This window comes from Zeus faber, assembly GCF_960531495.2.
Source record: "Zeus faber genome assembly, chromosome: 6".
NCBI classification, from domain to species: Eukaryota; Metazoa; Chordata; class Actinopteri; order Zeiformes; family Zeidae; genus Zeus; species Zeus faber.
The window spans coordinates 27,077,172-27,104,837 of NC_137201.1; the positions used below are offsets into that span (position 1 = coordinate 27,077,172).

Sequence of the window (27,666 nt, forward strand, 5' to 3'; positions counted from 1 at the left end):
CTGCTTGTTGTTCCGCAGCCTCCACCTGTTTTGCTTCTCCTCTGCGTGGACCCATGCAGCGCTTTATAGAACTTCGCTGCTTCCCGCTAATCTGCAGCACGCTCGCTTCCCCTGACGCCGGCTGCACCCCAAAGAGTTAAACCATTAACGCGGTATATGAGCGAATTACCATCTTGTTGCAATAAATTGTAAAATTTACGACGAGTGTTTCCCGACTGAGCCGGTTCGTTCTGGATGTAGCGGAACACACAGTTTATGGCGATGATAAATAAGTAACCCACGTTCAAGCCAAATTAAAAAGGAGGGTATTCACTTTATGTATTCTTTTATTTTAGGAGAATTTAGGTTTCTTGAGGAAAGTCAAAAAAATAAATCATATCATCCAGAAACAATGCACTTGTTGGAAATAGGTGGAAATGGAAAGGTTTTGCGTGTTTACAGTGGGTCCGTAGTGCACGTTCAGCCTCCAAAAAGAAAGGAAGGGGGGAAAAAAAAGAAACTCCTTATGGGATTTTATGATCCGGCTGAGTTTTTGTGGCTTTGTGTGGCTTTGTGCGGCTCGGCCTGAATGTGGGAACAATTAATGTGTTTTCTGGCATAAAGTAAGCATCATCTCAATTTGCCAAATAATCTCATCAGCAAAGTGAGTGCGGTGGAACAAGCATCTGAAAAATCACAGTGATAGCAAAACAGATTAGCTGCTGCTACAGGATGGAATAATAAACAGCAAGAAACAAAAACACAATTAGATAAACTGTTCCAACTCTTTATGGACGTAACATTGTAGGAGGACTAGACGAGGGAGAATATATGTTTGAATTTAATTTCTGAAAAGTCCTCCTCATCTGTAATTTGGGTGGAGAAGGTGGAGGATGCTATTATTGCTTGTTGTTTGCTTATTTAAAACATAAAGTATTGTTCCTGTTCTAACTGGACATCAACCTGAAATAATCCTCTTTCTTCTGAAAATAGTAGTTGAGTCGGGCCATTGCATATCTGGAGAGAGGGAGAGAAGAGAATAAATAAAAAACAAATGCTCAATGTTGAGAGAATATTTTTTGTCTCATAAAAATCAACTCTTAAAGCCACCTCCAGTATATATACAGTATATATATATATATATATTTTTTTTTTTTAAACAATTTAAACAAGATAAATCCTCTAGCTCCAAACTTTTATTTGAGTAGTTACTCTGCTCACATTCACCAGCTCAGAGTGTTGATGAGTATCAGCTTTGTTTACTTGCTTGTTGTCATGGCGTCTCTAGCCACACCCCTTTTTAAAATCTATTTGGAGAAAAGCTGGCAGTGAAAGCGGGGCATGAAATGGGCTGGAGGCGGCCTTAAAACACTTTTAACACATCTCGCCTGTTGGATGCCATACACAATGCATTTTAATTGATCTTTTGTTAACTTTTCAATCACTTATCGAGTCAAATTTGCTTGAAGAAATATATATATATATATATATATATATATATATATATATATTTTTTTTTTTTTTTTTTTTTTTTTTTTTTTTTCCAGATTTTTTTTTTAATCCAGAAAAAGTAGAGCTGAACAAAAAAGTGACTGTTTACTGCAGTGAGTGTTTACTGAACAGAATACATTCAACTACATTGAAGGACTGTGACTGTTTTCGCAGGCTTCTTTTGTGTTGGAATTAAAAATGTTATAATTGAGAAAAATGTTTTTGAAAATATATCTCCACTAACCATTTATAACTAAGCATTTACCAATATACACACACTGCCACAGGAATTGAAGTTAAATTGATCATTTCACGTATTTGTTATTTTGCGTCTGCGGAAATGGGTGGACATGGGTAATTCATATCGAAATGAGGTGGAATAGGTTCAGGCTAAAAGGAGGGATAATACATATTTTTTGATGAGTTGAGAGTGTTAAATGAGGAAGAATCCTCCGTCTAAGCAGTAAAGCCGTGGAGTCCGATCCGGCATCAAACAGCTGAGTGAGTCGCTTTGAATGATATAAAGCATGAGAAAGGCCATGGATGAAAAATAAATTAAAACCCATTCATAGTATTTAAAGTCACAATTATCCTTGTCTCTTTACATTCTGATTGGAATATAGCAATTAGAAATTCATTATTGACTTTTTGTTTATATTTAAGCTTTCTGCAATTGAAATGGATTCTTAGTTTGTGAAAACATGTCAACTGGTAAAAAAAAAACTGATTGTTGCATTGATTCAGACTCTGTTAATGTACTATAATGTTATGTATTACAATGTAATGAAGTATAGTGTAATAAACAATAATGTTATGTAGTATAATGTAATGTAGTATAATGTAATGCATTACAATGTAGTGCATTATTATGTAATGTTCTCTAATGTAATGTACTGTAATCTAATGTAATGTATTATAATGTATGTATTCTAATGAAATGTACTATATTGCATTACATGCATTACAATGTTATGCATTATAATTGAATGTACTATAATGTTATGTATTCTAATGTAATGTATTCTAAAGTAATGTTTTATAACTGTATGCACTGTAATGTACTGTAGTATAATGTAATACATTTAAATGTAATGCATTATTATGTAATATACTCTATTGTAATGTACTGTAATTTAATGTATTATAATATAATTATTATAATGTAATATACTATAATGTAATGCATTACAATATAATGCATTATAATGTAATGTACTATAATGTCAGGAATGATGTATTTAGGCTGATATAGAAACAGCTGGTTTGCCAGTCTAAGTCTGCCTCCAGATCCCTTTAGTCAGCGCCCTGATCGCTAAATAGGAAGATGTGTCTAAATAGCGGTAATAACATTGGGGGGAAAAAAAGATTATGTACAGCAGTATGAAATAGTATTGATTATTCATAATCCATGCCTCTGCCTCAAACAAAGAATTGCAAAGCAGCTCCAAAGCTTTTGACACGTATTTAAAAGATAAAGTGTTGCCCTTGGCCGTCACCCGAGCTTTGCGACGGTATCAAAGTTTCCAAAGCAGGAAAGACGGAGGCGCAGGGAGGCTGTCAATTAGCATATAATCTGAGTTGAATCCAACCATTTAATCTGACTGGTGTTATTGCTGATGGTGTTTTGATACCTTGTGGGTTTTCAATATGTAATAATAACAAAAAGTATTTTGCCGACCTAAACTTTGTGAAGCAAGACTAATTATTAAAACCCTGGCTGATAATTATTCGTGTGGCTGATATATCAGAAGTTTCAACAGAAATAGAACTCAGACAAGATATATTGTCAAGACAATGCCACTTAGAATTGTGCTATAGATGTTTAAACTGAATTAAAGACATTGATTAAGGTGGTGATTACACGACCACTTCATAAATGGAAATATTTAACCTCGCATAACAAATCTCTTTTCGCGTTCTTTTTTTTTTGGCTCTCCAATAAATCAACAGCCTTCACAGACGATCACGCTCAGCTCAGCTTATATCGAAGCCGACACTTTCAACCGGTGCGCCGAGCGTTTATCATCATCAGAGACGAAACCGAGACGTTTTCTATTTAAGCAGGAAAACCAACTCCCTCCGAAGCAGGTATTCCCTTTCACAATGGGCTCTTGTGCACGATCCCGCACCCCCCTCCCCCGCCCCGCCCCCTGCCCCCCCATCCCCGCCGCCTCAATTTTTGCTGCCGAAATCCCTTCCAAACAGTGGGCCTCCTCCCTGTTCATTTCCTCATAATAATATCTTTGTCGAATAAAAGCTCGGCCTTGCCAACACGTCCACAAATCGAAACCGCCGACTCTCAGACACTTTCAACACATGAATAAAACCGTAGATGGAAAGTAAATATGGACGGTGAGGAGGGAAGGCCGGGGGCCGGGGGGTTTGGGAGGGTCGCATTCCCCTTGTGGCTCCCTATTGTCACATCCACATCTGGCCTCGGTTAAAGCCGAACCCGGGGCGACGCCTGTCACTCGCCGGGAAGTCAGCAGCGATTTGGCTCAGGGGCGTGCGAGCGAGAGGAAGCACGCGCGCCTCATTTCCAATTCAGCCTCATCTCCCTGATAGACGCGGCTTTGCATTAAAAAATGATCACGTCCGAGGCAAAGGAGTGACGGTGTATCTCGACTTCCGCACCGTTCTTCCCTAAAGGGAGGGTCCCCCGGCGCCGGGAATCCAGCAGGTTGGAGAGGGGGAGGGGGCGCGGCTCCTTCGTCGTCATCTTCATCATCATCATCATGACAAAGCATCGTCTGCGCTCTCTGATTGGGGGTCCTGGAGGCTACGGTGACTTTTTTTTCTTATTTTGGGTGATTGTGGGTCCCCCAAACCCACAGCCCCCACAGCCATTTGAGTTAACCCTCTCTAGTTGGAGGGAAGGTAACCCGACCCCCGGCGTGCACTTTGGGACAACCTCAGCTGGCGGCTTAGCGGTGCAGACGTCTAGCGGGCGCATGTGGCCGGGGCAGGGATGGGAGTGAGGGAGAGCAGAGGAGAGGAGAGGTGTACGAACCAACGCGACGGGAGGAACAATAGTGCCTCTGTGTCTGGGCACCCCTCTGGATCACATTTCCTCCGAAAGGTCCAAAATCGAGAAAATGCAGCAGAGGGCCCCCGACGCTGATCTAGCAAGCGGGCGGAGAAAAGCCGCACAGAGGGGAGGGTGCCATATGTCAATAGTGATTAGTATCAGCCACACACACACACACACGCACACACACACACAACTGCGGCGGGTGAGGGTGAGGGGCGCGGGGGGGTGGGGTGGGGGGGGGTAAGAGAGGAGAGGTGAGGGAGACGTTTCAGCCTAATTTATTGTCTGGGCGCAGTAGCCAGGAGGGTTCCAATGTCGGGATGGGGCTCCCAATCCCTAACTTCATGTGCAATTTAGCCTTTAAAGATCAACAGACGGTTCTGTGATGTCCGGGAGGTTTTTCAATCGGCACGGTGTGTTTGTGTGTGTGTGCATGTGCGTGCGTGTATGCGTGCGTGTGAGTGCGCGCCTGTGCATGTGTGTATGGGGTGTTATTAGTGAGGAAAAGGCACAGACTTACGTAAATATTTTGTCTGCATTAATCAGTGAGAAGAGGAGTAGGAAATGTTTCAAATCCATCTTGTTTTTACAGAGGAGATTAAGTACAAATGGGGTAAAAAAATAAAAAAAGAGAAGGAGAAAAAAAAAGGTATATACAGTATATCTAGAATACGAGACTGGGGTTTGAAACCTTATTGCAATGTTTCAGCAAACAAGCTCTTTGTCAGTCGACGCTAACAAGGATCCTCGTCATATAAACAGAGTAATAAAGTACGAGGTGCTCGACTCGAGGACGGAGGATATAATTCCCTCTTTGTGTGTACTGCAGTGATGAAGGACGGTGTAAACAGCCATCTGCAAAAAACACAAACCTCTGGAAGTCGAATTCGATGGAAGAGTAGCGCGCCTGCAGCAGGGCCCAGAGTCCCCATAAGAAGTTGGATGCCTGGTGGTGGTGGTGGTGGTGGTGGTGGTGGGGGAGAGGGGTGGGGGGAAGGAAGAGAAGAAGAGATTGACGACAGCGTCTGCATTATGATAATTTATACCGTCTGCATACGGAGAGCGCTCGGCTTAGTGATGCAACTTCCACTCAGACCACCAAAGTTTAAAATGTTGAAAATGCACTGGCGGTGGAGCGTGACGCTTGGGGATTGGGCTGTAGGATGAAGCCCCCTGTTGAAACACAACAGGGATGTACACCGTCGAAAAATTTGATTATTATTTTGGGGTTTAAGATATTTTTTGGCATATTTATATTGAAATTAATTTAACTGAAATATTAATCATTCCATTTTTTTTTTTTACTATTTTTTTCATTTAAAATGTATTTGTGTAAAAAATAATAATAATAATTCTGCGCTTTAAAACTAAAGCACTGGTTGAAAACCATAAGCTGAAAATAATAAAAAGCATTATTATAAGTAAAATACAACTGGGCTGTAATCTAGCTTGCTGGATAGAATCTTAATCACTAATTTAGGAGGTTAATCAGATTAATTTGCACAACAGTTCCAGAATTTATTGGCGACCCTGCACAAACCAAAGCCCTGCAGAAATTCAATATTGTGAATATTGAAATCCCTATTTATTTTTTTTCACACTTTTTAAAAATCACATTCCCATAGTTATAATATGATTATAGTTCAGCCAACCCATTACTGGTGGCTTGGATAAAATACATTTACCCTTTAATGGTTCCTGGTTTTCACCAAAAGTCATTACACACAATTACACATTTGCGGTTTGTTTGGACTTCATGCTTCATCTGATTCATTATTTTTGTTTGCATCTATTTTCCACAAACCAGCAAAGGATTCTGCCGAAAGAAATATCAATGCCAGAATGTAGTTTTATGTATTTTTACACTATAAAAATAGAAATTATATGTATTTTAATTAATACATTTATTTTTACCAGTAATTAGAAATATATTTTGATACACTTAAATAGGCATTAATGTATAATAAAAAAAAAAACATAATTCTGTTAAGGGTAACAGTAGGGATACTTATTATTTGGACAGAGCGACATGAATCTGAAGGCGATCAAATGTGTCGATCAAGAAGAATTTAAGGAGAGAAGAGCAACCTCTGATGCAGAGAAAAAAAACCCAAAACATTAATAACAGAGGAAACTGTGTTTTGTCTCATCAAATCACCTCTATCTGTAAAGTGTATATGAATATTAACATTTTGTGATGTAATTGCTATAACTGCAGGAATCATTTTGTGGACACTTTTGCAGAAAGCTGTTTTCTTCATACGCCGCTCTTTCAGGGCCAAACTGCTACAACAAGAGATTATTGTGTGTGTGAGATTATTTTGTCAGGATCAACTATTCAACTCAGAGCGCTCACCGGTAACGGGAGTTGTGATCATATATGTCTTACTTAATTTTATGATTCTCCGATATGGCTCACGCAAGCGATCTGCACTGCTGGAAATGCTCTCTTTATGCTGCGTCTCGACAGCTCCTCTGTCGGAGTCGGGAGCTGCACCTAGAGCGGCATCGCTCCGCATTCATTGCTTCACACATTTGGTTTTGCTCGCTGCAGCCTGTCGACTTCCCCGCTTCTCCATAAATTTCTGCTGTTCTCCACCCTATTTGTAAATCTCCATGGTAGGACCACGAATAGCAAGTCTTAATAGGATCCAGACAATCCTCTCTACTGTGGCCCAGTGATATAATTAAATTTTTATATGATAATCGAATAAAGGGCGGGATGAAATACTAGAGCAGTGACGTGCGGTTTCCCCCTTTGGGTTTACTTCCCTTGCCCTGGCAAATCTTCATCTCTAATCTCTGTCTTCAGTTGAAGAGATGATTAATAACTGTTCTCCATCAAGGGGCCATTAGTGGAACACCGAGCAGCGGCTGTGACAGGGAGCGAAGACGGGAAGATGAGAGGTGGGACGAGCAGAGCAACGAGCTGCGGCCGCGTTAAAGGGGTGGGGGGGGGGGGGGGTTCCCGAGGAGGAGGGGACCAAGGGGTGATGGGACGAGGGGACGAGGAGACGAGGGGACGGGGGAATGAGGAGACGAGTGGACGAGGAGATGTAGGCACGAGGGGACGACGGGATGAGGGGGACGATGAGGGGACGAGGGAACGAGGGGACGACGGGACAACGAGGGGAAGAGGGGCAGCGGGGGGAGAGGGGGAACCAAGGGGGAGGATACGACGATACAATGGTACGAGGAGATGAAGGGATGAGGGGACAGAGGATGAGGGGACGATGAGGGGACAAGGGGACGACAGGAGGAGGGGGCGTGGGGGCGAGGGGGCGAGGGGAGGAGGGCATGAAGGGACGGGAGGATGTGGGGACAAGGAGGAATTCAGGGGACGGCGTGTGAATCAAATAACTAATAAACTATGAAATAACTATGAAATAACTGTGAAATAACTACATTTTAACTACGTTGTCCTTTTGTGGTACCGTCGTGAAATTAAAACATCTAAAGAAGCCTTTTTCAAACTCTTTCAATCTTTTCTCTTGACCCACTCAAAAATGTCGTGACCGAATCAAACCAACTGATCGCATTTTTGAAATGAATGAAACATCTGCATCAATGCATATTTCTGAACATTTTAATTACAGCCATTTCTTACCTAGACACTGAAGTTGTCACTTGTATAGGTGAACCAACCGTTTCTAACGCATCATAAATATATGATAAATCGTTGAGATGTCCGTATTCCATCAAGAAATTGGATTTGGCGACCTGATTAAAATCTCCTGAGATCCACCTATGGGCCGCGACCCAGACGTTGAACAACTGACCTAAAGTAATGATGATGAGAAGACATGACCTAAAATAATGAACCTTAGTGATTGGCTGTAATTAAAATACATACGGGGGGGAAAAAAATCCTAAAAAATTTCCATGTGTCAGTGACAACGTGTCTTCATACTAAAAAAAAAAAAACCCAAAAAACAAAAAATTCTCAGTGGCAGGAAAGTTCAAAACAAAGTGACAAGTAATCGGAAACGAAAAGCGACTACCCCTCCGCGACTCCCAAAGACAAGCGCGGCATTCTCCATGCCGCCGCCGCCGCGCGGCTCGCTCTGGAAACTTGGCCTCCGACGATTAAGTGTCAAAGTGTGGATTCTCTCATTTCCCCTCGGGGTTTTTTTTCGGCTCCTTCTCTGGCTTTGGCACCGAACGTCTGATTTCAATAAACATTCTGTTATCACTTCTTTCATTCCCCTCCAGACCACATCCACACCCACGGCCGCTGTCTCTCTCTGTCTCCGAGTTATTTAAAAAAAATAATAATAAAAAGTGATGTGCTTCTCTCATCCTTTCTGGGTTATTTAAAGTGTGGAGCGGCAGCGATGCCTCCGCCCGTTGCGAGCGCAAGCCTCCGGTGAAACTGCGGTGCAAGAAAAACAACTCTCGCCGTCAGTTTTCCTCTTCTTCTTCGTCTTCTTCTTCTTCTTCCCCTCCTTCTCTTCCAGCGGTGGCTTTTAATCAACTCAGATGGAGTCCATCAAAGGTGCAGTGGCAGGTCAGCGGCGGAGCTCGCTTGATTTTGGGGGACTTGGGACGAACTGGCTTTTGTTTTGTTTTGGTTGAGGTGCCGGTGGAACCGTATCATTAAAAGGTGATGCCTTTCTGTCGCCAGACATCCCTCGCTTGCTCATTAAATACCGTTTAGAGCTGGGTTCCACCGACGCATATTATAAAAATAAAAATCTTAAGTTAATACAGAGCCATATTATAATTAGACATTTGTCAACACACACATAAAGGAGTGTAAAAATAAATTAATCTTCAAAGATTATTTGTGGCGTACGGTCTTTCTCTAAATGGTAACCTGCTATATAATGACACATTTCAACAATTTTAGGCGATATAAGTTATTTATTATGATCATTATTATTATTAATAATAATAATAATAATAATAATAATAATAATAATAATATTAATAATAATAATAATAATAATAATAATAAAGGTAACTTGCGAGGGAGAACTTGCAGACTTGGACGTAGAGCCGCGTGACGTCTGCCGGCGTGACGGCGGCGCCGCAGCCGCTGCAGCATCGGTAGCTTTGCAGGTAGGATGCCAGCCAGTCCTGCTGCAGCTCCGTGCCCGGGTAGCGGCTGTAGTTGATGTCACTCACACCTCACACACACGCACGCACGCACACGCGCACGCACGCACGCACGCACGCACGCACGCACGCACGCACGCACGCACGCACGCACACACGCACACACACACCACACACACACCACACACACCACACACACACAGAGCGATAGACCTTTCACTGTGAATGTTTCCCATAATTAATATTAGAAAGCAGTTCTTCAGCAGTTCCTCATCAAAGTGGAGTAGGCAGACATCTAATAATCTCAACAAAGGCTTAGTGGCAGGAGCAGCAGTGGCTTTAAACGTCTCGACCTCGGTCGGTTTGAGAGCTTACATCTGCTACGTCTGCTTGCACCGAAATCTTACACTGTACTGTAGACTCCGTAAAACTGTAATAGTTAGTACACAGTGATAGTTTATACCTTATATACCTATACCAATCTCACTTTGTATATGCTGTATATATTATATATTTGTCTATTTATGGTCTGTATTTCTTGCTCTCTCTCTATTATTTGGCTATTATTTTTATTTTTCAGACACTTATACAGCTATACAGAAATTCCCCAATCCTCACCATGACAAATTCCTCGTATATGAAAATGTACTTATATTATAAACAGATTCCAATCTATCATCGATTTTCCATTTTTTTTATTTATTTTGTTCATATGTGTGTATTCTACACATGCATTCACACTCTTAAAGTTTTATTTCCTCCTCTGTGGAGAACATCGTATTTCATGCTGAATTAAATGTCCCATCTCAGGGCTATTCAACTGGCGGCCCGTGGCCCAAATGTGGCCTGCCCTTCATACTAGCTCGGCCCTTTTAACTCTTGGCCCCTGCTGTCCCGCCCACTGCTGTCTCAAACAATCACAATTTGACGAATCAATTTATATCAAATAATATTAATAATCGATAATATAAAAAAATGTATTTTTTTTTATTCCGGCATATTACTCATGTGTTATTTGGCTCATAAAGACGGCACCAAATGGGAAACATACATTGATAAGTTGAAAAAGTATAAAAGAACAAAAATACAGATTTGGGGTGATTTTTTTCTTTTTATGTTTCGTATTTTCACAAGTAGCTGCACTGTTTAAAAAAAAAAATCATTAAACCCTAATTCGGTAAGTTAAAGTTGAAAGTCTGTCCCTTAGCAGAAAGTAGTTGAACATACCCGCACTAAATAAATGAAGCCTGTTCACATTTATAGTTTGCTGTGGGGCGGGAATCACCAAAAATAGATGGGGATCTACGTCTCTGGACTCATTTCAATGCGACCGACGGCGGCTGGATACAGCCTCTGATTGGCGAACATTGTTTTAAGGAGAGACATCATTTTCCATTGACTGAAATCCACGCCAGCGACCTACCGGCAAATTCGTTGAAGTGATTGCCAATGTCAAACGCCTGGTAGTTGTAATCAGCGTACTCGTAGTCAATGAACTTCACCGTCCCTGCGAGAGAGGGAGAAACGCAGTGCTGGTTACCACTACAACAAAGCGAGGACGTCCGTGCATCGCGCTCCCTTGACTGGTAAAACTCCAGACAATAGTTGGAAGTAACCATCTTTTGGGACAAAAGGACGCAGCGCCGATCACCCATGTAAAAAACATTTTATATATATATATATATATATATATATATATATATATATATATAAATAAAGATCTTCACAGTGTCCAAGGACGTGAAGATACCAACCATAACTGCTGCAGGGGGACAAAGAAGAAATAAGAATAAATGGGGAGAGGAAAGAGTGAAAAGATTTCTAATCAAGTAGGAAAGTATAACAAGTGGACGAGTGCGAGGGGTTCTTTTGTAGGCCTCCAACATAAGCGCGACTCGAGAGCTCCGTGTGAGATAGTGTACAGCGTTTCAAACCGCCGCCTGAAGATTTGGCCGACTTGCTTCAGGCACATTCAGAGACACTTCAGACAAATAGTTCCACATAATAAGTCTAGGATAACACAGGTCTTCTGTGCCCGAGCGCCGGTGGCCGGTGTCGAATCCTTCGGGCGGAAAATCAATTGTGTGTCCAGATGATAACAATTTCCTAAACAGCTTATTCCGGCGACGACATAGATGTGGGCGATAATACGGCAATCTTTTATCCACGCCAGGTGGTGTGAAAGCGGGCGCGCCGCCCCTCACCCTCTTGGTGGCTATAGATGATGTTTTTCGTCAGAAGATCGTTGTGACACAGGACGGTTGGCGAGTTGATGTCTGAGAGGTGGCGCTTCAGCGTCTCCATTTCCCGCGACAGCGTCTCGTAGCTGGGGACAAGCGAGCTGGGGCCAGAGAGAGAGGGAGAGAGAGGGAGAGAGAGAGAAAGAGCGAGAAAGAGAGAGAGAGCGAGAGAGAGAGAGAGAGAGCGAGCCAGGGAGAGAGAGCGAGGAAGAGCGAGAAAGCGAGAGAGAGACAGAGAGAGCGAGAGGCCAAGGTTGTCATTTAAACGTTTAGATGAATGTTTTGCAAGATTTATTTCTGTGTGTGTGTGTGTGTGTGTGTGTGTGTGTATACATGATTTCAAAAGGACAACACACCTGAATACACACCAGCATTAAAAAGACACTATGGATCATCAGGACACATTTAGTGTCCTCATAATCCGAAAAAGGCTTTAATGCTGTTAAAAACCAAACTATGCGTCCCTGATTTACTCTCAAGATTCAAAATATGTTCAGTGCTGCTTTTAAATTGACACGTTCCCATCTCGTCATTTTTTTGAAAGGTTTTTTAGATTACTCTATAAACCACCCACATACCTGTGTGTGTGTGTGTGTGTGTGTGTGTATGTGTGTGTGTGTGTGTGTGCTCAAGTCGTAACTTGGCGCCCACTCAATTCAAACAGTTTTATAAATGCTTTACAGAATAAGCAGTTGTGTGTATGCATGTGTGTATGCACTCTATATACAGTATTGATTTGAGTGTGTATGTATATGTTACAGTGTGTGTGTGTGTGTGTGTGTGTATATGATCATGTGAGATTCACAGGGCGAAGTTGACGGACCCTCGAGGGCTTCAAGTGGGAACGGAGGATTTCTCAGCCCGGTCATGAACTCTGGACGTTCTCCACGGGTGGGGGGACTGGGGGGGCATGTTTGTAAACGGTGGTTTGGGGTTTTGGTGGATCCTCCCCGTGCGCACGCCCCGCGCCGTGTTTTCTCTCCGTGGATGACTCCATCCATCACCCGAGGCCTCGCGTCCCCTCCACGCCGACGCAGCCGCGAGAAACGCTGCACAAGCACCCCACCCTAATTAATTTCCGCGTCGTCTCGGGGGGTAATTTAAACACTGGTCTACCTATTTACTCCGAGGGGAACAAATAGATGCTCCTCTGTTATACACACTCTGTCCACATAATTTAGTGAGGCCGGTTAGGAACGCCCCATTAAAAGCCAAGGCAGAGAAATTGTTTACAGTCCCTCAGATTGTGTTGGTCAAATGTGCTTGTCACCATGTTCCCTGTTCCAAACTTGTTTCTGACAGTGGTGTAAAGTAATAAAATACATTTGTCAAGTCTCTGACTACATATATATACATATATATATATATACACACACAGTATATGTGTATATACATACATACATACATACATATATTTTTTAACCATACATTTCTGACGTGTCACGTTACTTTAGTTAAATAAATCAAAGCAGGATTTATATTTATATATCAGATTTTTTTTTTGTAAATTGTAATCAGGATCTCTGCAGCCAACAGATTTGTTTTTGTAAAAAATTAACAATTCAAGAGTTTATATAAGTAGTTATCTGTCGGTTCGAATTAGTCATAGGACATATACGTAGCAGCCTAATGACTATTTTTAACATCTTTCCCACGCATTATTTTACACGGTTCTGATGAGAATGAGATTGATTCCTTTTCATCACAATTTCTTCAACTTAATAAACCGAACCCACTGAATCGCACATCCGAAACCTGGCGGTTTCATTGACTAAATTGTATAAAATCCCTGATTTCGCTCGGAAATGAAAGACTCCCCGTTTGCCCTGAATGGAAGAGATCCTTCTATCTTTCTCAAACTCTCTCTTTCTTTTCTCTTTCTGCTTCTCTCTCCTTTTCATGAAATTAAAAAAAAAAGAATCCGATGTCGAGTGTGTTGGGTCTGTGGAGGTGATTAGTGGAGTTTCCTCTCTGGGATCATCATCAATGCTCCTTATTTACATATGGTTTCAAACACCAGCAGAGCAGCGCTGCTGCTGGCTTCTTTCACACTTTTTTACACTCTTTTTAATGTGTTTTGTGGGAGTGGGGTGGGGGTGGGGGGCGGAACACAGCAGGGGCCATTGGGAGGAGAGGAGGTTGCTCTCTCTCTCACTCTCTCTCTCTCTCTCTCCCTCTCCCTCTTTTCCCCATGCAGCTGCTACAGTCTTTATCTCTCTCTTCCTCTGTTTCTCCCTTCTGCCTCGCTCTCTCCCCCTTCACCCAGCAGGGGTTTGGGGGCTGAGGACCTCCTCTGCAGGTGCAGCCTCTTCCTGCTATCCATCCCTCCCTTCCTCCTTCCACCTCGCTCTCCCTCCTTCTCTCTCCTTTTCTTCTGAGGATCACATTCACACACGACACAGACGTTCCCCCTGGTACAAAAGTCCCTCTGATGGCTCTTTACGTCTTATTTGGCATTTTCATTCCTTTTCCCTCTCACACACACACACACACACACACACACACACACACACACACACACACGCACGCTCCCTCTCACTCTCTCTCTCTCTCACACACACTTGCTCGCTCCCTCTCTCTCTCACACACACACACACACACACACACACACACACACACACACACACACACACACACACACACACACACACACACACACACACACACACACACACACACACACAGTCGATCTCTATTTCACAAACACACACACAGACACAAACCCATAGGCACACTCACTCCCTCCCTATCTCTCTCTCTCACACACACACACAGACACAATGTACTGATTAAGACACATCGATACCTCATTTTGACATTCCTGAAATCTCTCATTTTATTTGTATCTTATCTTGTCTTACCCTCACATTTGGAACACTATTACGTTCACATTTTTCAAGAACTAAGTTTACGGCTGCAAACCTTCTAATTTTAACAACTTTTTTTCCAGCTTGTTCCATACATAAATCCATTCTCTTGCACTGACTTTTTCCTCTCTTTTTTTCTCTGTCCTATTCATAACTGCGGACACAGTAGACTCTCTGGCTGACTGTACACTTCATACAGGCCCAAATGTCCCACAACATAGCGCCATCTATTGGGCCTCTAGGTGCAGTGCAGTCCAGTATCAAGGATACTGAAGAATCATAGTTATTACTGTGTATTTGTAAAGACACCATTGTATTACTTCCCGCAAAAAATGTTTAGAAAAACAATCGTCAGCAACATACATTAAGACAACATTAAGATGAACACCCAACCTTGCGATAAGAGAATGTGATTGATTTGGTGGTCTTGCTCAACGGATACAAGAGAGTCAGAGTCAGCCACAGATTTATTTCCTACTTCTCTGACAAACCTTTGTCCCGAGGGCTTAAATGACTTCTTATCATGAGAAAACCTCTCCCTCACAGCCTATCTGTCTTACGGATGACCCACTCCGGCACTAATTGCCTTGACTGTCTGCTAAAACTCAAACTTCTTTTTTTTTTTTTTTTTTTCTTTTGTTCTCCAAAATTGTCTACGGGGGATTTTTAAAGTTCCACAGTTTGCGCGGACCTACGACCCGTCACAGCCAACGTAAACAAGGCCAAACGTTCGAGTGGAGGCCAGCGGACAAGAACTCTGCTTCTTTGTAGTGTCTGGAACTCCCCTCTGACCCCGTGACTCCCTTTGGAGATAACACACTGTCCTTCCTGGAGTGGAGACGCCCCCAGCTCAGTACGTTTACCTCTCGCCACACTGTGATGAACCGCAGCTCCAAACCACTCTCTAACAACAGGTCATTGGTCAGTTACTCATTGACACTTGAAGGAAACACAGGAAAGGGGCAGCTTACCTCCCTCAACATTTATGTTTTGAATGGAAGCGTTCCTGAGCAAATTCTGTTCATGTGGCACGTTTCCAACCAAAGATTACAGATTTAGAGCTCAACTAATACTTTAAAAAAGAAATAAAAAGAGCGCTCAACATACATAAAAGCTACATTGGGAAAAAAAAATGAAACAATGATAAATCAACTAATATTAGTGACCCTCTTAGTAACCCTCAACTCGGCAAACCCCTATCCCTAACCCTAGGGCTGAACATGAAAATAAGGGTTAAAAGGAGAGTGAAATAAAAACTGATTTTGCGTACCTGAGCTACATCGGGAGTTCCAAGGCAGCGGACCCTACACAGGCAAGGTCCGGTCGCTCTCACAAATCAGGTATGTTTTAGGAATGACCAGAGGTGACCCTGCGTGAGTATTTAAGGCTACGCTCACGTCACAGGGAGCCCATGTAGCGCCAACGCAACTAGATCGTGAGCTTTCAAGGTCATCACATAAATGTTAAAATCAATGGGAAACCAGTGATGAAGAGAACGCCTCGAGCGTAATAGGAATGTGTCTCTCAGAAGTGGCGGCGGTGATTCGGAACCAGCTGGAGGCGGGGGTTAGCGAATCCAGGGCGTTACAGGGGAGGTTCAATGACGTTTGGATCGGGTTATTGGGGAGGCCGTGGCTGGCGGTTGACTGCATCCTGGTGTTCGTAAAGCCACTTCGGAGTTGCTTCGCCAGTGTGTATGGGGGCATTATCGTCGTGGAATATGAGCAATCGATGAGGGAACATGGACCCGGTCTGGCAAACTGGCCTCTTGGTCAGTGATTTCCAGAGACGCGGCCTTGAGTCGCGGAGACTTGGACTCGAGCCACTGTTTTGATGATTGGCAACTTGATTTGATGGAAGATAAATGACTTGAGCCTCGCCTGGGACTTGGGAGTTAAAGACTTGCGACTAAACTTGAGACATTATGACTCGAATGACTTGTTTGTGTTCACTTTCATCCACTGAAACCTTGAAGTAAAACGCGATCGGGCAACAAAGGGGCACTTTGTTTGGGCTCGGTGGTCCCCCCTCACCTGACGTTGTCGCGGCTGGGTAGCGGACGGACAGGTGCTGTAGTAATCCATGAATGGTGCCGCGGTGCAATTTGAGATTTCCTTATCTTAACACACGTTGGTGTTTTAAAGTTGTAAACAAGGGACGTTTTTTTTCCCCCTCCCCTGTTAAGCGCCACGCTCCTCCACGTCTGTTTACATTCGCTTCCGCGGGCAGATAAGGTAAAGCGCGGCGACTCCCAATGATGTCATATACTGCCGTAAAGCAGTTCTGCCGCTGATTTGCGACATAGCCATAGAAACGGCCCGACCTATATCGGTCATCGTTTGCCTTTTTTTTGACCACATCGGGTTCGGCAATTAGTATAATAAACAAAAAAAAACATTGATTATTTATCCTGTAGTTGTCTTTTTCACACTACTTTTAAGTTACTCACCAGAATCAGCGCAGAAGTCCAACTAGGCATTAAAAATCACCCCATTTGTTTACACTCGTGTTCAGACACCGACACGGCTCTCAAAGCAGGAAGCCATGCTGCGTTCACGGAAACTCGGATGATGCGTTCATAGGAACTCGGAAAAAAAAATAGGTAACTTAATATAATTTTTAACATTTTTTATTCATCAAAAAGTAGAGCTAGGACTCTACGAAATCGGGATTGGCATCGGACGGGCTCTAAAAATTTGTATAGACGATTCATGTTTTATATCGTCTTACAATATATGTCGTCATATCCCACAGCCCTTAGATTAAATATAACATATTACATGTTCAACATTGTCAATGTTCACATTACAAGTGTCAGTGTAACGTTCCCCGGTATGCAAGAGAACACTGTGCATTGTCATGATTGGATGACAATTGTGTCAGTCAAGTTCTTGGCTACCGCTTCTTTTTTCCAACTCACTATCCTCCCATTGGTTACACACACGCACACACACACACACAAACAGGCACGCACACACACACACACACACACGCACACGGTGATCAGATCAGATCATCATAGTGGCTGCGTCTGTGCCAGGACTCATCAATCTTGGATTCCAAAAATGTGTATTTGAGAAGTGGCCTTGGATACAAGCTGTTTTCGAATGGGTGCCCTGACATAAATTCTGGCTTTTTGAGGCTCATCGTGTGCAGTATTTGTTAAGACCAGGTTATGGCAGTGCTGGTTTTTCAATTCTGTGGATTTCTTTTTTTTTTTTTTGGGGGCTTTTGTGGCATTTTATCACTCTCCTATCAAGTGTCCACCTATTCCAGTCACTGACCACTGAGCCTCGTTGCTCAGGCAGTTGATCCATTTTTGGCATGCGGTCATGATTTTTGAGAGTGTTCCCCTTGACACATTGAATTAGAATTGGGTGATTACTGTTAAGCATCAAGCCTCTTTGAAACTCTATTAGTTGGCTCATTTTGCTTTGAAATCTCACATGTGCTTATAGTCAGAACTTTTCATAGCAGACACACATCGCAAATTGGCAATCACCCTGATATGACCCAATATTGCAGCTGCAATTTTAATTGTGATTTAGTTCCTTCAAAGCTAGCGTGCGCGGGGGGTGCGTGCGTGCGTGTATACAGTTCCACCGCTTAAACCGCTTATTTGTAAAACAGTCAAGTGTAGAGCCATCTCCGCTACTTATTTTCCTCAGTCTCCTAATTGAATGACACAACAACAAAAAAAGCCCTGTGCGTCCCGTGCCAGGCCACTGATACCGTTAGATGGTAGTCTGCATGACAAATAAAGAAAAAGAAAATAATTTGGTTGTAATAATCACCAGCTTGTAGTGATCAATTTGGCCTGGCCAGACGGGATCGCTTTAAGAGGTTTCCACTGTATAAACATATAGACAGAAGAATCACCACTTGAAAAGCAGATTTTATTTTTCCCAGAGAGAGAGAGAGAGAGAGCGAGAGAGAGAGAGAGAGAGAGAGAGAGAGAGAGATTTCCCCAGATACATCTGTTTGGTTACGAGTCTATTTGTCTCACCTTTTCTCATCTGCATCACCGCTGAAATTGTTGCGGACAAGTGTGAGAAACTGGGACATTTTGGTCCAGAGTTGCGGCTCCACGGGCCGTCCGCACTTGGGCTGGATGGAGTGAATTCTCCCCATTTCTGCCGCAATTAATCTGCGGCGAGAAAATATTTTCACAGTTGAATCCGTGCCATCGTGTTATTGCAAAAACAACCACTATCAGAGCAGAAACACAACTCCCTCTCCATTTAGCACCCTTATCTCGCTCGTTCTTCCCTTTCCAAAACAGGCGTAGTTTCACCCGTAACCTTTTGACCCTTGAGTGCTCCCCTTTTGCAGGCGTCTCGACATAGACTAGGTCTTCTTCCAGAGCTGTAAGGAGATTGATATCTTCCGTGGCCTTGAAGTGTGCCCCCTCCCCCCCGCCGTCTGTCTGCGCTCCCCGCTACGGCACCTTGGTTGGAATAGCAGCGCTGGCCAGTTTTCACAAGGACCAGCCACAGAAAGGAGAGAAGGACTAAAAAGGTGCTAGCAACAAGAAGTCTGGCTGAGCAAAAAGAAACAGGACATTGTAAATTGACCAGCAGACACGCATAGAGACAAAAATAATCTCCTAAAAGGATTGGATTGTGGAGTACAGTGGTTCACTTGCAATGCATCCCGAATCAGCAGTAGCAGCACCATCAATTAAATGGCATCAGTAAAAGATTGTTTATTACTGATAATAACAGCAGTGATAAAGAAAGGAAGTTGGGGAAAAAAACAAGTCACCACCTTGTGCATATAAAACACAAAAAATATTTTTCACTCATTCGCACATACTGGTTTAATCCCTAAAACCATTAAAAAAAAAAATCTGGCTGAGAAAGGGTGGTGAGAATGGTTGAAATGCCTCTGTGCAATGCACTTAAATTTTTTTTTTTTTGCTTTTATGGATTTTCTTGGCGACAAACTTTCAAAGGCGGCTGTTGTGCCCAGGTCCCAGGTGTAAATGACCCTAACCACATGAATGTAAAGTGCTTGGGCGTGCCACCCCGCCCTGTTCATGTACAGGTCCTAAAAGTGACTAATTCAAAACAGAGTTTGGGGTTGAAGTAAAATAATTCAATTCCTACATAAAAACAAATGCAATAAAAAAATAAATAAACAAACAAACAAACAAACAAACAAACAAACAAACAAACAAACAAACAAACAGACAGACAGATAGATAGATAGATAGATAGATAGATAGATAGATAGATAGATAGACAGACAGACAGACAGACAGACAGACAGATAGATAGATAGATAGATAGATAGATAGATAGATAGATAGATAGATAGATAGATAGATAGATAGATAGATAGATAGATAGATAGATAGATAGATAGATAGATAGATAGATAAATAAATACATTTTAAAAAAGAGTAAAAACCTGTAAACTGATGGTTCCCTGAGCAGCTCGTCGTCCAGCACGGCTCCTCTGATGAACTCGTAGCAGATGCCGTTCTGGAAGCTGCAGTAGATCTGGGGCCCGCAGCCATGAGCGTGGAGGAGCTGGAACATCTCCACCTCTCTCTCACGGTTCACGTAGAGCTCCGTCATTCTGCCGTAAACCCGCACCAGCACGCAGCCGGGATCCAGCAGGGAGCCCACGTAGCAGCCCATCAGCTGGTTGGTGATGCCGCCGGTGAATGTCTGGAGATCAGAAGGAGGAGAGGAATGAACATGGAACACCACCCTCTGAGCCAAAGCATCTTTTACCGCAAAACTATAATATGGATAATTGCTTTGTAGTTGAATCTCTACTGCGTAGCACTGAAAAATTCCTGGTTTGTGCCGAATATGACACGGGAAATGCGGTTTAGGCAGACAAATGAACAGGAAGTGGTGCTTCTGTTTCTCTATGATTCCGTTTTTTATCATGGGATATTTAAAAAATCTGTGAAAATAAAAATTATTAATTATAATAATATATTTAGTTTGGCAGATGAACCAATATATATATATATATATATATATGTTTTTTTTCTGATAAGATCCTCACCACTGCAGGATTACATTGGTATTTATTTATTTATTTATTCATTTATTTTTATTTAGGTCATATTTAGGTTCCACCTTTTATCTGACCTTGCTGCATGAGAAACCGGGAATGAAAATCAACATATCTAGTCAGAGTTAAAGGGCATGAAGGTCGTTTCACACAACTATCTTGTGCATTGCCCACCTGGGGGCGTCTCCATAGAAAGGTATTCCATAGATATTCACACAGCGCTAGTCTTTGTGTGACTCCTCAATTGAGGCAGATTTTCTGTTTAAAACCGGCGTATGGTGGCGGACCACTTACTGCTACCGACAACGGTGCTGAGGATCTAAGGCACGCTGGTTAAGCCCTGTCGATGATTGTTTTTTCTACCAAGGTTGCCTTGTTATTCATGTCACATTCTATCAGCTTTCTTTCTCTGCGTTCCGCCGATACAGCTGTCTGCACCAGCCGTCGTTATTCTGCCGAAAAAGCTGACGCGCTCCCGAGCCCTGACATCATCTCCGCTCGGGGCTCCTTTCCATTGAAACCAACAAAACGAGACGTTTGTATGCGGGCTGACCTACCCTAGACTATGATCACCTTGTGTCTCTTGACCGTTCTGCGTACAGAAGCGGACAAAGCTATCGTCGTGGGGCTTCTTTTTTTCCTCTTCCTTGCGGTGACCTCCAAAGGCCTTCGAGGTTGGTCAAAAAAAAATTATGTCAACTTGAGATACCGTTTACAAACCCATACTCAACGTAAAACACACAGATGGATAGCGATAAACACATTGATAATACACAGGGATGGCCCACATCCTTGAGTCTTTCATTTAATGGCGGCGAATGCAACTGAAAGGCGTCGCGCTCCTTTTTTCAACTCTGTGCAATATTCATGGCTGAGGTTTTCGTTGATGATTATTCCGTTCGCAGCACTTACAGATGCAGCAAATCTCCCGAACTACGACTACAATGGCCCCCCTGGCCAAGGTTCGCGTGTTTTCACTTGTTCAAAAGGTCCTTACAGCGCCGTCCCCAAGGCCTCGGCTGCACATGTGGTGCGACCTGCACCGCGCAGCGCTTTCCCTCCAGAGCGCGAGTGATAAAACATGGCTGCCTTGACATCTTATTAAGTATTCATGCCAATGGATTGAGGTCCACTTGGATACACATACCACGAGTTACACATGACAATATAATTCACCGCTTTTTGTCATCCAAGAGCTGACATATGACTATAGCTTTGAATGGAGGTAAATATTTGCATCGCAGCATCATTGATTTACGACCTTGAAAAGACATAGACGATAAAACACTGATATCAACACATTCCTAAACACCTTAGACGCTCCAAATTTTGTAATTATTCAGCCGGCGCCAAAACACAATGACACTTCTATTATGGCCGCACAGATTTCAGAGTGTTTTTTGCTTTTTATCTGTGGACTTTGGAGACTGCGTCTCCTTCTCCACCTCAGCCTGGAGAAAGAGAAGGGGCGGAGATGCTCCGTCTTTTTGTGTGTGTACAACTGGACCTGGACGAGATGGAGAGGTCACCTCCTCAATGGACTGTCACCTGACAAACATAAACCCCATTTCTCCAACAGATTGGACCTTGTGTTTGCACATGGTGCCGGAACGGGATTATCTCGCTCAGAACAGATCCGCAGATAACGCAATTCCCATGATATAAAAAAAAAAAAAAAAAAAAAAAAAATCTCTACCTGATTATCCGGCAACATTAGCTCCATGCTGCTGACGGTGCGATGTTGAGGGGTTTGTCCACACGCGGCTGAACATTACATTCACGGTTGTGTGCTACGTCATCACTGGGGCTTCGCGTCTGACTAAAAAAGCCTTTGCAGCCATTCAACCTTCCTTCTGCTTACTGTTTACTGTGACCCTGAGGGATAAAATAGGTATTCCATACTGTGCCTAATGCTTAAATAGTATACTACATACACTGTTCCATTGGCGTTTCAGGGGTGGAACTGAGTAATCACGAGCCATTGAGTCGGAAAGGCCTTCTGAGATGGTGCGATGGTGTGGAAGTCCAAACAAACACGGCACAAAATAGACAGATAGAAAAGCTGTTGTTTCAACAGACGGATACAACAGGCACACAGGCAGCCTGGACAGACAGACAGACAGACAGACAGACAGACAGACAGACAGAGATGTGATCCGTCTGTCAATAGAGAGATTTAGCCATTAGACAGATTTAGGGATACAGGAATTATCGCAATGATTATTGCAAGAGACATGCCTTCATCTGGATGTCCTGGCTCTTCCACAGAGGACGCAGTGTCTTCAGCATGTCCAGAACCCCCCGACGAGGTTCCTCCACATCCACAAGAACGTCCAGGTGAAGGAGGAGACCTCCAGCGGTGGAACCACGAGCCATGGTCAGAAAGCACCGGATTCTATAATATGCCGACTTTCAGTGTTGAAAGTTCCAAAACGTCTTCTTTTTCAGGACCCCTTGGATCAATATAATACAGTACTGTATATTCCAGATTTATTTGGCTTGAAAACCCAGTGTTAGGATGCACAGACTCACAATTCCAGAAAAATGTGATGCAACATGGGAGCTAAAGTGAGTGTGTAAGCTCAGCATTAAACCAAACAAAGAAATGTAATGATAGAAAAAGGCAAAGTGCACGAACCAGGTGATCCTCCAAAAAAAAGTATCCACAGGATTGCCTATTTATTGTCTATTTACTTATAATTCTTCATGCCTCAGAGCGGCGGTATCAAGCATATAAATGTGTTGTCGCTGCAATCCGGGGTCATTCTTTGAGGGTAGGGTTATATATTAACAGCTTGGATCTCCGGTGCCAGCGTAGACTGGTTGTCGCTGGCCACTGTGCAATAGTTCAACAGTAGTTTGGGAAAACAGTCGTACATTGGAAAACATCTGTGCATGCAAAGCTTTGGATGTCTGAAGGAACATTCAGATAGATGCATTATTAAGATGAATTCATGCATAGTAGCTGTTTAAAAGTTTCACACACACAACATACTATTTATATTTGATGTGAATAACAGATGTAAAATATAATATAATTATATAAAATGTATAACGCCTGTATCTCATAAAGCAATATCAAGACTTTTATTTGCTGTAGTACTTACTCAGAATGCTTCTTGTTACCCAATTACATTGGGGTTTTTTTAATCTCACCAAACCTTTTACTGAATACTTGTTTAGCTAGGTAAGGTGTCATTTAAGTACCAAATGTTGAGAACCATCATTTTTTAAATATAGTTTATGTTAAATCATGAGAGCTTGTGATGGGACACACACAGAATGAATATCAAAGAAAAACCCTAAAACAATATTCCATAAATAATTATTCCAAAAATATTATGAAGTAAATATTAACTTGCTTTTGGTTGTCATTTCGAATCTCAGCCTGACCTTTGACCTTGTACATTAATCATTTCGGATCCAAAGTCTTGCCAAGAGTCCAACGTCCCCGGAAAAAAGGTTCTGATCATTTCAAAATACTCCAAGAGCTGGCTGTTGATGATACCCATAAAACGTTTGAGTGCGATGATAATCCCTCAGGTCGAAATAATTCCAAAAGTAAATGGAGCTCAGATGGAGCCACACCACGAAGGGTCAATAAGGTCGGAAATGTCCACTTCATTAAAACCCAGTGCAAGTCCCACATATCTATCTTTTTTTGTAGTTTTCATTTTAATTGCATTCAATAAAAATATTATGTTGATGCTGTATGATCCCACTGCATCCTTAGCTGTTGCTTTGAAAAATAAAATAGCGTAAGATAACTCCAGGGGGGAAATCCAGGAAACATACATGTAAAATGCATGCAAAATATGCAATATGCAAACTATATGTTAAATGCATGTACACGTTGTAATATATATATATAACAAATGTGATTTTCTATTAAAGGTAATTTATCAATTTATGGATGACTACTAAACCAAAATAAGTATAGTGAGTTCAGATGATGACCCATTTTATGAGTTAAACCGAATGACATGGATACAAAAATGCTGTTATTCTATCAATGAAAGGAAAGAAAAAGTAAGGAATTAAAAAAAAATAAGCAGCCAATAAATTTTACATCGGAGAGCAAAATAAATGCATTCTAAATGAAAATGAATAAAAAATAAAGGAAATGTAATTTGTTTCTTTGATCGACCAATTGGAAGCAGAGAAAACAGTGGTTTTTTTTCATTTTATTTATGGAATTAATTCAATTGGATACAGACTGACTTCTGTTTTGGTTTATCTACAGTATATACTGTCTCGCCTCCATACGTACAGTACATGGCTGAGGATTGTGTGAATTACTGAAGGACAGCAAGGCACCGTTCCTTCGCCACGCGTGGAATGTTTTCCCAACAGTTGAAATAAAAACCATTTGACAAATGCGGCCGCACAGTGAGAGCTCTGAAGTGGCCGCGCGCGCCTCGACCTTGGCTTAACACCGAAAACGCGGTCGTCAGCCAAACAATCCATGGTTCCCGGCCCCTGTACGGAGCGCGGTATGGAGGCTCAATGGCAAAACAAATCTATTACACGAGCCAGTGCTTTATTTATGCCTCGGCGTCAAATTTGCGCGTGGAGCATCGGATCGCGAAGGTGCCGGTCGACCAGCTCACACCTCGCGCCGCGCGCACCTTCATCTTTCCCAAAATTAACCGAGCAATCGCGTTCTTGCCGAGGCCTGCTTTGGGGCACGCCGTGCAAATTTGCGTTTTTTATTTTTTTTGTTTGTGTTTTTGTTTTTTTCCATTTTCCGCTGTGGGTCGGCGTGAATATTCAGAGGCTACAACTTTAAACGATTCCCTTGACTTTATTTGGGCTGAACATCTGTTTGGATAACAAAACTCTAATCCTCCAACTCGTTTCAGATGATTTCCTTTTGGCGTGCCCGCGCGGAGCCACCAGACTCCTCAGCGGCGGAGTCTATTGTCTAACCTCTGGTCATCACGTAATCCAGAAGATCCATTAAAACATCATGCAATTAGCTTCTTTAAACATGACCTTTCATGCGAGCTCAATGCCATGGAACATTTCAGCGTGATCATTCCGTAAACACAAAAATGAACTTCATAAACATTCAAGCACCATGTTTTCAGTCTATTAAATTATTTAGAAGTTGGGCCAATGTTTACCACTTTACATCATTACAGTAACTGCTTAGAAGTCACGATTATGGTGATCTTCTCGAACCAAATATTTTGCAAGCTTTTAGACACAAATGAAATTCACTTGCCATCAAAGACTGTCTTGCCATCAAAGATGTTGTGCATTGAGAGAGAGATGAGTGTCGCGATTAAAAATGCAGGGCTTGGCTGCGCGGCGGAGGGTAAGAGAGAGAGAGAGAGAGAGCGAGAGAGAGTGCGTGTGTGTGTGTGTGTGTGTGTGTGTGTGTGTGTGTGTGTGTGTGTGTGTGTGTGTGTGTGTGTGTGTGTGTGTGTCTGCAGATGTGCGTGTGTGCATGCGTGCGTGCGTGCGCGAGCGTGTGTGTGTGTGTGAGAATGTGTGCGTGCGTGTGCGCGGGCGCGGTGCCCCTGCACAGCTGAACGAGTGGCGACGGCTCAGGATACGGCAGAGATTTGCCGCAGCCTCCAGACGCTTTTCAACATCTCCCCTCTTTGTCTGTCTTCTGATCGGGGGGATGGTTCGATAGAGGGAACGCCGACCTTAAATAAACCGCTCCATTCTCGGCCCTTTGAGCTCTCAAGATCAATCATTGATAAGCGGCGGAACGGAGTCCCCCCGTGTTCAGTGGCCCTGCGGAGGGGGGGGGGGATAACGAAACAAAAAAAAAATCAAAGATGCCGGACAAAGGGAAGGGACAAGCCGCGCCGTCTTTTGTGCTCCTCCTCTAATGGGAGGCCGCTCTCGGATCAGTCTCTATCAAGTACAGTATGAGTGTATCGGGTTTGTTTTGTAACACATAACCGGGCCGCGTGAATATTAAAGCCATATTATGGGCGCGTGTGTATAGGCAGTATTCCCGCGTGGTCTTCGTTTCCTCATAAACTCCTCCTTTGGGGTCCATGAGAGCCCCCATACGACGAGCCGGAGCCCATTCGTTCGTCCCTTGACTAAAACGATCATTTCAGCCACGCGGCGGCGGCGACGGCAGCGGCGACAATGGCGACGACGACAACAGGCTTCTTGACCTCGAGCCTCGGCGCTGCCGGAGAGAACAAACCCCCCCCCCCCCTCGGATGAAGGGCGAAGCCTTCATCAAAAGAGCGTTGTTGGAACGGATGTATGGAGCGCATCGCTTCAAATCGACTGTCGTAAGTAGCGTCCTTCGGGCGCGCAACTTATCCCCAAGGGAAAAACTCCCTTTTATTACAGGGCAAACAATTTTTTCGGTGTCCTTTATCAAACAGCCCTTTGGAGGGCGGGGGGGCTACGCAGAGACATTTAACCTTTTTATATAGTCTTACAATTGGGGCTCTCAAGGCCTTTCATTTGTGGAGCTCCTGGAGAAGGAAAAAAAAAATAATAATAATAAATCAGGGAGCTTCCATTTCATCCACCGGTACAGTATATTTATATTTCAGCTCCAATCAAATCTAGCCAATATGCCATCCCTATGTATTCTTCCCCCAGAGCCCTTCCTTCCCACTATAATTTCCTCCGACATTTTGTGTGCAAATGCAGTAATAGACACATTTATCACATCAAAAGGGATTCAATTTTCTTTTCAATCACCCACCGGTATGAATGGTGCTACATCCTCCGTGGCCAACAATGAGGGGCCATTACCGTGAACCAAAGGATAGCTTCGCCATCTCAACGCACCCGAGGAAAGGAGTGTCAAACTGTTTGCCGACACTAACGTTTGTTCTGCACAAATGGGAGACGGCTTTCAGACAGGTTAGTATCCAATTTTATTGTCAGACAAACGTCATCTTTATTTTTTTTGTTTCCGGGGCTGCAATGTAATCACTGGGCTGCGACACCAGTGTTCCCCCACGGCGGATGTGTCCGC

General features: G+C 43.0%; 1 protein-coding gene across 1 annotated transcript; it reads right to left on the reverse strand.

Annotated features, from left to right (window-relative positions):
* Nucleotides 1-308: 308 nt before the first annotated feature.
* Nucleotides 309-23,075, reverse strand: LOC307231650 (ethanolamine kinase 2; the record flags this gene model as incomplete). The annotated part of the gene is made up of 8 exons (XM_080002426.1): nt 309-996; nt 5,374-5,447; nt 9,470-9,630; nt 10,983-11,066; nt 11,764-11,900; nt 18,673-18,813; nt 20,079-20,341; nt 22,938-23,075. The coding sequence occupies 8 exons, from the start codon at nt 23,073-23,075 to the stop codon at nt 927-929; spliced, it is 1,068 nt and encodes a 355-aa protein (XP_079858552.1). The 3' UTR covers nt 309-926.
* Between the last annotated feature and the right edge of the window lie 4,591 nt (nt 23,076-27,666).